Source organism: Vulpes vulpes, chromosome 2 (genome assembly GCF_048418805.1).
Source record: "Vulpes vulpes isolate BD-2025 chromosome 2, VulVul3, whole genome shotgun sequence".
Lineage (NCBI taxonomy): Eukaryota > Metazoa > Chordata > Mammalia > Carnivora > Canidae > Vulpes > Vulpes vulpes.
In genome coordinates this window covers 1,309,604-1,322,383 of record NC_132781.1, presented here as the reverse complement: position 1 = coordinate 1,322,383, position 12,780 = coordinate 1,309,604, and the positions used below count along the sequence as shown (strand labels likewise).

Here is a 12,780-nt window from a genome sequence, read left to right as displayed (position 1 = left end):
TCCTCTCCTGCTGCCCACATTCCCACCTGCACCCCTGACCTTCCCGGGCAGCCAGCACAGGCCCAGAGGATGCCGGGAGGGGTTGCTCTGTGTGGTCAGCTTGCCGCCCGGCGGCCCAGGGACCCGGTGGTGCTGCTCCTGCCCAGCCCCTGACTGTTCATCCCAGCCATCGGGTGATGGCGTAGACCCTTTGTCCCCTCTTGTCACTTATGTCATGGGATTAGCCTGAGTCTCCTGGCAACTCACAGGGTGTCCACGGTGAAATGTCCACTGAGGCCCGGGGCCTCTCTTCGCAGCTGGGCCAGGCCCTCTGGGGCCGTCGGGGCGGCGGGAGCCCAGGGACAGCCTAGCCTCCCCACCGTGGGCCGTTGCTTTATGCACATTTGCCACCTGTCACTTCGGGCGGGCACAGTAACCTCCAGGGTCTGGGGAGGGGCTCTAGGCCCGGGTCCCTGGGTGTCCAGCCCCCCCCCCACGGCTCCAGCCCCACAGCCCCCACGCCACCACCCCTCGAGCACCCGGCCTTGGGTCCTGGCCCTGGCAGCCCTGGCTCAGAACAGCTGCTGTGGTTCGTAAAATCATTTTTTATTCAGTTCAGAGAGGAAGGGATCTTTCTGTGTCTGGGCGGGGAGGCCCCCCATCCCCTTCCTCCCCCACCCCGGCCCATGCCCTTTCTGCTGCTTCCTTCTCGTCTGTCCCCAGCTTCCTCCCCTCAGCCTGTATTCCTGTCTGGGGTCTCCGAGGGCGGGGCCTCGGGTTGGGAGGGGGCCCCCTGCACCCCCGGCAGGCCCAGGCCACCATCACAGGCTCAGGAGTGGGACAGGGACACGCCGAGCCGGCACCCTGACACTGCCCCCCCGACCCGGCCGGGTGCTGAAGGCCTGTCCCCCAAGGGGGCGGGTGGGCGGCGGGCCCGGACCTCCCGAGGGGTCACGGCGGGAGGGGGGCGTCCACGCCCGGGAAACGGGTTCTGGGAAGGAGGAATTTACAGACTTCTGTTTACCAAAACGAGGCCCCGTAAAACATTTAACAGCAGCCAATTAAAAGGGGACAGCTGTGGCGGTTTAGCCCCCCCAGCACACACAGGCCTCGGCCCCCCCGCCCGGCGGCTCCCGGCCCCGTCCGGCTCTCAGCTTTTGTCAAGTCTTCCAGGAGCTGAGTTTAATCTAGGGAGCAGCTGTTCCAGATGCGTCTCCGCACACAAACCAGGCCAGTTGGCCAGGCTCTGCGGACCCAGCCCTGCCCTCAGCAGGAGGGGCTGCAGGGGGACGGGCCGGGCGGTGGCTGGCACCTTTCGCGAGCCCTCCGAGGTGCCCGGGGATGTGAGCCCTGCACGGGGAGGCATCTCGGGCCCTCTGGGGCCCCCACACGGGGTTCCTAGGAGCCCGTGGGACCCGGGACGCGCCCTGCGTTGCTCACCTCTCCGGGAGGGACTCGCCGCTTCACCGCCGGCCCGCTGGGCCAGGGAACATCAGACGGCATCCTAGGGTCTGAATGGGGGCCTGCTCCCGAGGGACCCCGGGGTGCCCCCCGCTTGCCGCTGAGGCCGCGTGCCAAGCTCTGCCCCCGTAGCTCCATTCTTGACCTCTGAGCTGAGTTCCCCACGGTGGCTCCCCCCTTAGCCTCCCGGGCCCCTGATGCTCCCCGTGGGCTCCGGGCTCCCCCATGCACCTGCAGCCACCCCCAGCGCTGAGAGCGAGCCCAGGCCCCGCCACTCCACCCCCACCCACGGGCCGCCTCGGAGGACGGGGGCCCCGGGCCCGACCTGTGGTGCTGACCCTGCGCCTTCTGCAGCGCCGCTCCCCTTGGGATGCTCACCAGCTCCCAGGAATGTTTGCTTCTGTCGTAAACGGAGTGTGCAGGACGGTTACTGAGCAGGACGGAAGGAGCTCTCTGCTTCAGGGCTTGTCAGGACCCCGCCGTGACCCCCTGCAAGGGGGTGCTCGTGCCCCCGCCCCCCGGCCTGTGGCTCCCGGCTCGGCTGTGACAGGCCCCCCCACGCTGGCCTTGGGACCGGGCCTGGCCTCGCTCCCCTCCCAGGACTGCTGTGCGGGGCCCTGCACGAGCGCCTCCCTGTCCCCGTCCCTGTGGCCACCGCTCCCTGAGGAAACCCCTGGATTGCTGCTCCCTCTTCACAGCCAAGGCCGCCCAGAAGGACGGGGGACTGTGCCCAGGGGCCGGTCACTCTTGGGACAGTCGTGAGGCCCCCAAGAGAAACTCCTACAGAGCCCGTTCTCCGTGGAGAGAAAGTTGAGGGCATTAGCTCAACGCACGCGTCTTGCAGTGAGACTGCGTCCTGCCCGCAGGAGCCCCACTGGCTCCCCGGCTGCCCCGGCTCTGGGCGCCACCTCCTGCCCTCCCTGCGGGGCCGGGTCGGAAGGACCAGTGGCGAAGGGCCTCCTTCAGGTGGCTGGGGGCCCTGCGGCCGGCCGGGACGCCGTGTGTCCATCCCTTCTGGGGCAGCGTGTGTGTCCCAGGTGGCTGGCGTCCCTGTGCTGGGCAGGGCCAGGCCCCCAGAGGGACAGAGAAGGGCCGGCCTGGCATGACTCAGAGGCTCCAGGGAGGGTCTCGGGCCGGGGGCCAGCTCGCCCTGCAGATCTCAGGCACCGAGGAGGCCCGGCCAGTGCGGAGCCGCGCCGCCTGCAGCCTCCAGCGGGACGGGGCTGCCCAGTCGCCCGGGTGCCTGCTGGGTGATGCAGGCCAGGGTGGCATCTGGCCCCGGCTGTCCTGGCTGGGTGTGGAGCCCATGCCGCCAGGGCCTCTGTCCAGCGTGTGCGTCCGCGGCGTCCCCGTCCTCCCAGAGCCGCTTTGTTGCCCTGCCTCGGAGCTCCCGCGCCGAGTGCTGCTGGGGGGACCACAGGCCCCCTCCTCCATCCTCCGTCCTCCCCTCTCCCAGCCCATCAGCAATTCAATTTGTGCCGCACCAGAGGGATGGTGTTAGTCGAGTCAGAGTTAATATGATGTATTGATGGGTTCCCACCGGTGGGCTGCACACCAGGCTCTGCGGGGCGTCGCTCCGGGGCCGCCCGCCGTGTCCCACCTCCCCGGGGTCAGGGCGGCTGTGGGCCTGGGCCTCGGAGGTGCCTCTGCAGCCAGTCCCCTTGCTTCCCCAGCTCCAGGGTACCCCAGATTTTCGGGGAGTCTGGCATCCACCTTCCTACCCATGAGCCACTTGGATCACCATGGAAACAGCAATGTTCTCTATGGGCAACATCGTTTCTATGGAACCCAAAAAGGCAAGTGCTGGCTTGGGGCTGCGCTGGGGTCTGGGGCGCAGGGGCATCCTGGAGGGTGGGGCGGGCGGGGCGGGGGGCTTCAGGGGTGCTGCGTCATGGCAGCCAGCCTGGGCAGGCCTCCCCCCGGGTCTTGGGTCACAGCGGGGTAGGGACTGGGGGAGACTGAGCCTGCTTCTCAGGCTCCAGGAGGACGGAGACTCCCAGCACGTGGCCAAGAGGCAGGTTACGTGCTGGGGCCAGGTGAGCACGCCGAAGACGCAGCCACGCTGCTTGGACCTCTCCAACGGCGGCGGAAGCACCTCCAGTAACCGCGGCCCCGAGAGGTGGCACCCAGCTCCCCCAGTGCCTAGCCTTGCCCCGCACACCTGTCTGCTGTCCCCGACTGCCTGGGCAGCTCCGAGGGAAGATGCCGCCGGGCAGGGGTCGGGGAGGCCCCCACTGCACCTCGGGGCCTCAGGTCAGACAGGGCTGCCGGGGGCGTGGGGGCAGCGATGTGTCCCGGCGGGCAGGGGGGCCTCCAGGAGGTGTCCGCGGAGAAGGGCGCTGAGGTCATTTGCTCGAGAGAAGCAGGGATGAAGATGTATGCACGTGCGTGCTCTCTCGTGCACACGCTTGCGTGCAGAGGCCCGGCCTCCAGGGTGCGGAGCCCATCAAGGAGCCCAGGGGGGTGCGGCCGCCGGAGATGGGACAGGCGTGGGGAGTTCCTGGAGGCCTTAGTACCCGCGCCCCCATCTCACCGACCTTTCCTGGGTGGAGCGACATCTCATTTGGGTTTTAGAAAGTTCTCTCTGGGGTGGTGCTTGGGAAACGGGCAGGGAGGCTGTTGAGAGGGGAACTGAATTGGGACACGGGGCCCCACGGAGAGTGTGGAGGGGACACGAGGGTCGAGAGGTCCCAGATGACCTGCACCCGAGGCCAGGCTGTGGGAGGGGACACACCATCCAGACACACCTGGTGGGGGTCAGGGCCGGGGGGCACAGAGCTGCCCTGGGTGAGGAGAGTCATGAGGGCAGACTCAGCTCGGGGGAGCCCCAAGGAGCCCTGAGGCAGAGGCTCTCTGTGGGGGCAGAGGGGGAGCCCACAAAGCACCCGCGGGGCCTGGGCCGTGGACAGGACAGGAGAGACAGGGCTTCGGGAGGTAGTGGTCAGATCAGAGGGGTCTCCGGGAAGGAGGGGGACCCCAGCGAGGCGGCTTTGGGGGTGAGCCGACGGCCAGCCCCCACGTCCTCCGGCCCTCTCTCCCGACCAGCCTGACCCCCAGGGCGCTGCTGTGTCTTGCAACCCTGGGACTGGCCGGGCAGCCGAGAGCCCTGGCCTTGACCCAGCCCAGGACCGGCGCCCGGGCCGCTGCCGACAGGACTGTGCCTGCGGCTGAGAAGCCCCCCGGCCCCCTGCTGCCCAGCGGACAGCTGCCCCCAGGCCACAGGCTGAGCCCCCCAAACGCCCGCGGGTGCAGCCGCTCTGACAGCGTTTGTCAGGGGTGAGAACCCCACCGGGTGAAGCAGCAACGGAGCCCGCCTGCAGCCGGGGGGCTGGGGGTCGCCGCGGCCTCGCGGTTCCGTGTTGCGGTGGGGTCCCATCCGAGAACATTTGGGTTTCGGAAATCCAGCTAATTAGGGTTCACCCAGGCTCCCCTCTTCCCCCTTGTTTTAATTAGCAGGAAATTGATGAGGAACTTACGCGGCTGAGGACGGTTTTACAAGTTCCAAATGTTCCTTTGTTCCCCGCCGCGTGCCCCTCTGGGCTCCAGGCCCTCACGCAGCCCGTCTGCCACCCCAGCTGGGCGTCGGGGGGTGGCCCCCAGGGCCCCAGACACGGGAACCCCGCCCTAGTTTGGGAGCAGCGGGCATCCCGGGGCCGTCTGGGGAAGGGCTTGCCCCAGGCCGGGCCCATCGCGGGAAGCGGGGGGTGCACCCACCACCCACCCGCCGGGAGGGGCCCAGAGCTTCAGGGACGTGGGGAGCCGATGGGCTCGGTGTAGGGGCTGCCCGCTGGGGCTGCTTCCTCTTGCTTCTCTGCGCCGCCGTCGCTGGAGCCCCAGCCCGAGGGCCCCGTAACCATGCAGGGCAGCTGGGGGCCTCCGTGGGGCTTCCACACCCACCCATCCTCAGGCGTGGCTCGCTGTCTCCTGGGGGTCTCAGCACTTCCCGGGGCCTGGTCAGGTGCAGCCCTCAGCGCCCGGCCCCCATCACCGGGCTCTCCCACAGCACCCCGGGTATCACGGTGTCTGGCTGCACATCGTGGGCGCCACCGCCCGCTTTGCCAGCCAGTACCCTGCCCCGCGTGGCGGGGGCCGGGGTGGGGGAGAGGACTCGCTGCCCCAGACCTCCAGCTCCCGCGCTGGTCAGTGCACGCGGCCACCAGTCCCGCCTGCCCTCCCCCAACCGCCCAGGTGTGGGGCGGGGGCTCCCCGGGGAGCTGCACCAGTCAGAACTTTCCAGGGGGGGGGGCGATGACTTAATGTCTACTGGGCGCGGAGCTTCCGTTGGAACGATGCTAGAGTTCTGGGGACGGGCGGTGGTGGGGTCGCACGGCCGGACGGTGCGCGTGACGTCGCAGGTAAACCTCCGGAGCCGGTAACCTCGGGGCCCGGCGGCTGGCCGCGTGGACGGGCTCCTGGGTGCGCGTCGCGGGGGAGGCGGACCTCTCCGGCCGCCCCGGCCCGCCAGTGACCTCGGTTCTCTCGCACGCAGATAACTTCTACCTGCCCCCCCAGCCCACCCTCCTGCCCGCCAACCACAACTTCCCCAGCGTGGCCCGGGCCGCCCCCGGCCACCCCATCGGCTCCTGCAGCCGGGACCGAGGCGAGGCCGGGCCCCTGCAGAAGGGCGCCAAGGACTTCGACCGCTTCCTCCTGGGCAGAGAGAAGGCCGGCAAGGCGGCGGACGGCAAGGAGAGGCCGGCGGCCGAGGACGAGGGCGGCAAGGAGCGGCCCAAGCCCGTGCTGCCCGTGCCGGCCGACGGCCACTGCAGGGAGGGCGGCGCCGCGCCCCGGGGGGCCTGCGAGGGCCGCCCCAAGCACCTGGCCTCCTGCCTCCTCAACACGAAGGTGCTCAACGGCGAGATGGGCAAGGCGGCGCTGGCCAGCTGCGCGGGCGCGGGCGGCGTGCTGGTGCGGCCCGGCGTGGGCGGCGCGGCCCCGGGGCGCTGCTCCAAGGAGGCGGCGGGGCCCGCGGAGCCCGGGCCGGCCTTCAGCGAGTGCCTGGAGCGGCGCCAGATGCTGCACCACGCCGTGGCCTACACGGTGCCGTCCGGCCTGCCCGCCGGGCCGCCCCCGGCCCTCAGCACAGCCGCCGGCTCCTTCCCCTGCTTGCAGCTGCACGCGGGCCCCGACGGGCTGTGCCCGCTGCAGGACAAAGTCCCCCGGGACCTGAAGGCCAGCGGGCCCACCTTCGTGCCTTCCGTGGGACACCTGGCCGACAAGAGCCGCCCCTTCCAGGCCGCCGAGGCGTGCGCCGTGGCGGGTGAGGGCGCGGACCGGCACCTGGATGCGGCCCTGGCCCCCGAGCACGCCGTGCCCTACGGGGTCTCCTATGCCCACCTGAAGGCCGAGGGCAAGGGCGAGCGGCGGCCTGGGGGCTTCGAGGCCGCCCTCAACCCCCGGCTGAAGGGCCTGGAGTATCTCAACAGCTCGGGCCCCGAGACCTCCTTCTCCGGGCTCCCCAAAGGCGGTCTGGACAAAAGCGGCTACTTCGAGCTGCCCGGCCACTCGCAGGACTGTGCCCGGCCGAGTCACCAGGACCCGCTGGGTGGGAAGGTCACCCAGGCCTGCTGCACTTTAGATAAAACCGCCAGCAAGGAGACCCCCTCGGGTCCCCCTGGGGCGCAGAAGGTGGCCCGAATCCGGCATCAGCAGCACTTGGTGACCCCCGAGGTGGAGCCGGGGGGCGGCGGGGCTGAAGCCAAGCGCAAGTCCCTGGAGCTGGCGTCTCTGGGCTACGGCGGGCCCCACCTGCCCCCATGGAGCATCCAGTCGGGCCAGGGCACCGCCATGGCCATTGGCGAGGAGCGCAAGGGTGGCGCCTACCTGGACCCCTTTAGCGGCAGCCTGCAGCAGGCCACCCTCCTGCCGCAGGACCTGCCCGCGCCCCCCGATGAGGTCTCGGCCATGAAGAACCTGCTCAAGTACAGCAACCAGGCCCTGGTCGTTGGGCAGAAGGCGCCCTTCGTGGGGCTGGGCAGCCTCAAGGCCAGCTGTGCCCAGCAGGATATGAAGTTCCCAGCCTCCAAGGGCCCAGCCCAGGTCCCCAGTGAGGCAGAGAGGCCCGACTGCGCCCGAAGCCGGGAGCATGACACCCCGCACAGTGACGCAGAAGTGAGGCAGCCGCCCGTGGGCATCGCGGTGGCCTTGTCCCGGCAGAAGGACCCGGTGAGCCGGCCGGAGACAGCCTATGGCACCAACGCCGGACGCCAGGGCCGTGCAGCCCCTGCCTTCAAAGGTAGGCCTCTCTGCAGGGAAGGGGTGGGGAGTGCAGCCCGCCCACCCTCGGGTGCCCGTCTGGCGCTTGCCGGGACCAGGCTCTCCCCACATGCGCGGTCCTGACCTGCCGGCCCCCTATCCCTTGAAGCCACGGATCCCCCACACCTGCCTTCAGCAGGTCCCCCACAGCCCACAGGGCAGGAGACCCTCCCTCGGGCCGTCAGCCCCCTTGGCTCAGAGCAGGGCCCCTGCTCGCCGTCCCTGCGGGCTCCCGGCCATCCCAACCCCCATCCCTTTATCCCCTACCGTGTAGCAGGCGGTCCGCCCCGTGCCACCCACACGCTGGACCTGGAGGCCGAGGAGGAGAGGGCACGTCTGTCTGAGGAGCGCCTGGGGCTCACCGGCCGGGATCTGCTGCTGCAGTAAGAAGAGGGAGCTCCGGCCATCGGGGCTTGGCCGTGTGGGATGAAGTGGCCGGGACATCAGGCTTTGTGGCCTCACCTGGGCGGGGCTGTGCCCCCCGACCCCTGGGGGTTGCTGGGGTTTCTGCTGGTGTCGGGGTCAGGGGTGCTCTGCGGACTTTGCCTCTGCTGTCAGGGCTGCTGCTGGGCGGGCACCCCGACCACAGAGGCCTGCCTGACCCCGGGGTGTCCCCGAGACCCTGCAGGCCCCTCTCCTTCCAGGGCTGGTGTGGACAGGCCAGGGTGGGGGAGCTGGGTGGGCGGCCGGGCGGCCGTGCTGAGCCCCCTCCACCCCCGTGATGCACAGAGACAACAAAGACCGCCTGGAGTTTGCCCGGATCCACCCCCCGGGCAGCTGCCCTGGAGACCTGGCCCCTCATCTCATGATCGCCAGCGGCTCCTCCCTGCAAAGCAGCCAGCTGGGCGGGGACCCGGCCTCCCACGCGCACCCTGCCCACCCTCCCTGGCTGCCCCGCACCCGCAGCCCCTCCTTGTGGATGGGGGGACATTCCTACGGTCAGTGCTCCGCGCGCAGGGGGGCTGCCAGTGGGCATGGGGCAGGGCACCCTCCTGGCTGACCCCCTTCGGCCTGGCGTGGGGGGCCCAAGAGCGCGGGTCCGCACACTGCCTTACTGCTGTGCCCCGTGTCCCCAGGCCTTGGGCACCCCGCCCTGCACCAGAACCTGCCCCCAGGCTTCACCACCTCCGTGCCCGGCTCCATGCCCTCGGTCTTCCCCCTGTCCCAGGACAGCCCTGCACAGCTGGTCATCCTGCCCTCAGAGCCCACACCCCATACCACCCCCCACGCGCTTGGTAAGAGCCTCCTGTGGCTGGGGTGTCGGAAGTGGGTCTGAGGGAGGGATCGGGGCAGCGAGGCAGGCCCTGGGGTCAGGGCTGGGGTCCCCATCCTCGCTGGGGTCCTCACTGGGTCTGACGGCTCCTCTGGCCTTGTCCGCAGCTGACGTCATGGACCAGGCCTCGCTGTGGCCCCCCATGTATGGGGGCCGGGGCCCCGCCTCCCACGTGCAGCACCCAGGCCAGCTCCCCGTGTACTCCCGGTCCCAGCTCCTGCGGCAGCAAGAGCTCTATGCCCTGCAGCAGAAGCAGCAGCAGCAGCAGCAGCAGCAGCAGCAGCAGCGGGCAGGCCCCGTCCAGGTACCCGCCCCAGGCCGCAGCCAGCTGGGATCCGGGGCACGCTCCCCATGCCCCGCTGCAGCCTGGCCTGGCCCAGGAGCCCCCCCACCGCGGGATGCCCTGAGCAGGGGCCGGCCGGCTGAGCCTCTCTCTCTCCCTGACAGCGGAAGCCCGAGGATCACCACCCGGAACTGGAGGAGCCCGTCCAGGAGAAGACCCTGAAGTCCACCCACAAGCCAGTTGCCTTAACCCCCACAGCCAAGGGCACCCCCTCACCCGCCACCGTAGGCCCTGCCAAGCTGTCCCCTTGCTGCCACTCGCCGACCCCGAGGCCCCCCCCCGGCTGCCCCCCGACGCCACCACGTCCCAGCGCCCCGTGCACTTTATCCGTCTGCCCCTCGGGGAGCCCCGGGCCTGGCTCCAGGCTGCCCGGCTCCGAGGACAAGAGCGGGGAGGGCCGGCGGGCTGGAGCCAACCTCAGCGCATTGGAACCAGGTGAGAGTGGGCAGCGTGGGGCTGCCCGTGTCCTTGCTGTCCGTCCCCATCCACAGTCCTGGCTGGGCCGTGGGGGAAGCCCTCAGGGTCCCCGCCACCTGCTCCCCAGGTCCCGGCTCTGCCTCCGCCGCCCGCACCCCCACGGCCAACGGGCCCCCTGCGGGTTCACGTGGCAAAGCTGTGTGGCGCACATGAAACCACCCCAGTTCCACCCGAAGGGGACTGTGGTAGCAGAGGTGGCATTTAGGGGGTGGGGGTGTTTTTGTTTTTGGTGGAGTGGTCTGCTGGGTTTTTTTCTTGGTTATTTTTTAATTGCAGTTTACAGGGTGTGTGCTCCTTCTGGTTCAGGGAGAGCCCCCAATGCCTTATCTGAACCCCACCTCCAGTTAGCCATGCCACACCATGCCACAGACGGCCCCTGAACACCCTGGGGCCCCCACCGGCCAGGGAGAGCAGCCCAGGCTGGGCTGGGGACCGAGGCCCTGGGTCCGGGGACCCCCTCCCCTGCGCTGGGGCACTCCCCTCTGCTGCTCCTATGTCACCTGTTCCAAAAGTGAGGGCAGAGGGCTGGCTGGGGACCCCGGGTGTGAGCCAGGGATCTGAGGCCCCTGTCTCCCCATCCAGAACAGGGCCACCTGTGCCCCCAGCTGCCCCCTCCTGACACACCTGCTCTTTCACAGACCTGCCTGCTGGATACACCTGCCCTGCCATGGCCAGCTCGGGCTTCTCCATGTCCCCCGACGTGCACTCTTCTGACCTCTTGGACCCCAAAACTATGCAAACTGCAGCCCCCAGGGTCCAGCCTGAGCCAGTGAGGACGTTCCCTCCCGGGGAGCTGCCCCCCCGAAGCCCCAAGAGCCCGCAGGAGCCGGGGTTGCCCTCAGGGGCCCAGGAGGCCACCCAGGACCTTGCCGCCACCCCCCACCCTGCCGAGCGGGGATCCCTGGGGAAGGCAGCAGACCCCAGCCCGCTGGAGGGGCTTCGAGAACTGCCATGTGGGGCCCTCCTCGAGGGAGGGGGCCCCGAGGCCATTGGCCAGGCTCGTTCTACTCAGGGAGGGGCTGCAGAGGAGAGGGCTACGGCGGAGGGGGGTGGGGAGGTAGGGCCAGGGCCCTCGTCGGGGGCGGGCCCCCAGGCCTTGCAGCAGCAGAGGAGCCCAGGCCCCCTGGAGGAGGCCAGGCCAGGCAAGCAGCAGCCCCCCAGGGAAGGAGAGCCGGAGGAGGGGGCTGAGTATCGGGAGGACAAGCTGGAGGAGGCCGAGGCCGGGGGCTCAGCTTCCAAGACCAGCCACCTGCCCAGGGTGCTCCTGGGCCTGGATGCCCTGGTGGCAGCCACCATCGACCTGGGGGACCTGCCAGGCACCGGCCCGCTGGACCCAGCCCGTGCCGCCGCCCCGGGGCCCCCGCGCACCGCCCCTCCACCCTGCAGCTCAGGGATTCACGGGATTGCCCTGCTCAGTGAGCTGGCTGACCTGGAGATCCAGCAGCAGAGGAGGGAGCCGGCCTTGCCAGGTGAGCCCCACGCAGCCCTCCGTGAACCCCCTGGGGCCCTGGAGCCACGCGGGGGTCTGTCCATGGGCCTGGGCTCAGTTATCCACGCAGCCCCATCTGTGGCCCTGTTGGGGGGGGCAGGGCCCTTGGCTGCAGGGGGTGGCCTCTAGTAGGGTGTAGCTGCCATGGTCGCCACGTCCACACTGCCCTGTGGGGGACTCAGGGCCAGTGGCCTGGCCATCCTCGTCTCACGTACAAGGATGCCGAGGCCCTCGGGGGACGAGGTGGCTAACTGGGAGGAAGGTTTATGCCCCCGTCAGGGTGTGCAGGCCTGAGCTCCTGCCACCTCGGGCTGTGTGTGTGGCTCTGGCCTGGGGCCTGCCTCCGCTTCTGCCCCCCGGGCCCAGGGGAGGTGGCCTGAGGCCGATCAGCGCTCCCCGGGCCTTGGACCCCCTTGTCGCCCGCAGCTTTACCGGGGCCGGGGGCCGGGGTGCTGGTCATTGCCACCCGGGGACCTGCAGGCCGAGAGGCTCCTGTGCTCCCAGCATCCGGAAGAGCCCCGGGGCACAGAGCCGGTGCCACCCCACGGGGGACCCTCCCCCTGCCCAAGCAGTAACCCCAGAGGGCCCCAAGGAGACTCCTTCCTGGGGGGAGCGCCCCTGCCAGGCATCGTGCTCACCGATATTTATAGAAAGAACCCAAGGAAGTTCTCCGGGCTTGCCCACTTGTTTCCCTGATGCATAAAGCTCTCTGCTGCCCGCCACCGGCGCCTTTTGTGCTGTTTGGACATAAAGCAAATGTTCTCGAAAAGTTACTTTCCCCAGAGGCTTCTGTGTCACTCTCCTCCCGTTCCCCTGGACGGGCCCACCGCCGGGCCAAGGGGAGTTTGCTGGGGAGCGCGTCCATGCGGGCTCCCAGCTGGACCCCTAGGAGGGCCTCACGGAGGGCTGGGGGCTGTAGGTGAGGCGGGGGCGCCCGGGACAGGGCCTGTGCCGCCCGGAGCCACCACGTGAGTGTGGCTGGCACAGAGTGTGCCGAGCGGATGCCGGGCGCCGTGTGTGTGGCCACCCAGTCTGTGCATGTGAATGCCTGCTGGACCGGCGCCCGTCCATTGAATGAACGCTCACGTGGAGACCACGTGTGTCCCCGTGTGGGTGTGCAGCTGCGGCCGGGCCAGGCGCCCCAGTCACCCGGGTGCATGGACCAAGGGAGATGCCAAGGCCAGGTCTCCACCCCACCTGCCCTCCTGGGGCCCCCGGACCCCCGCCTTCCCCTCCCCTCCTGGGACCCCCCCTCCCCTCCCCTCCCCTCCCCTCCCCTTCTGGGGCCCCGAGACTCCACCCTCCACTCCCCTCCTGGAGCCCCCAGACCCCACCCTCCCCTCCCCTCCTGGGGCCCCCAGACTCCACCTCCTCTCCCTTCCTGGGGCCCCCAGCCCCCACCTCCCCTCCTGGAGCCCCCAGACCCCACCCTCCCCTGTCCCAGTTAATTGGCCAGTCTGCACATTCTCTGGGATTCAGACCTGTTCCCTGTAAGGTCAGGGA

General features: G+C 69.9%; 1 protein-coding gene across 2 annotated transcripts in view; it reads left to right on the top strand.

The window, feature by feature from the left end:
• BAHCC1 (BAH domain and coiled-coil containing 1) overlaps positions 1 to 12,780 on the top strand; it is a 53,359-nt gene that overhangs the window by 28,001 nt on the left and 12,578 nt on the right. Inside the window, exons 3-10 of one of the 2 annotated variants that reach the window (XM_072746250.1) lie at positions 3,114 to 3,236; positions 5,930 to 7,675; positions 7,973 to 8,078; positions 8,425 to 8,633; positions 8,772 to 8,930; positions 9,076 to 9,272; positions 9,416 to 9,746; positions 10,427 to 11,257. In XM_072746250.1, the coding sequence (XP_072602351.1) occupies positions 3,114 to 3,236; positions 5,930 to 7,675; positions 7,973 to 8,078; positions 8,425 to 8,633; positions 8,772 to 8,930; positions 9,076 to 9,272; positions 9,416 to 9,746; positions 10,427 to 11,257 (3,702 nt within the window). Of the gene's footprint in view, positions 1 to 3,113; positions 3,237 to 5,929; positions 7,676 to 7,969; positions 8,079 to 8,424; positions 8,634 to 8,771; positions 8,931 to 9,075; positions 9,273 to 9,415; positions 9,747 to 10,426; positions 11,258 to 12,780 lie in introns of both variants that reach the window. The other variant, XM_072746245.1, reaches the window with a different exon arrangement.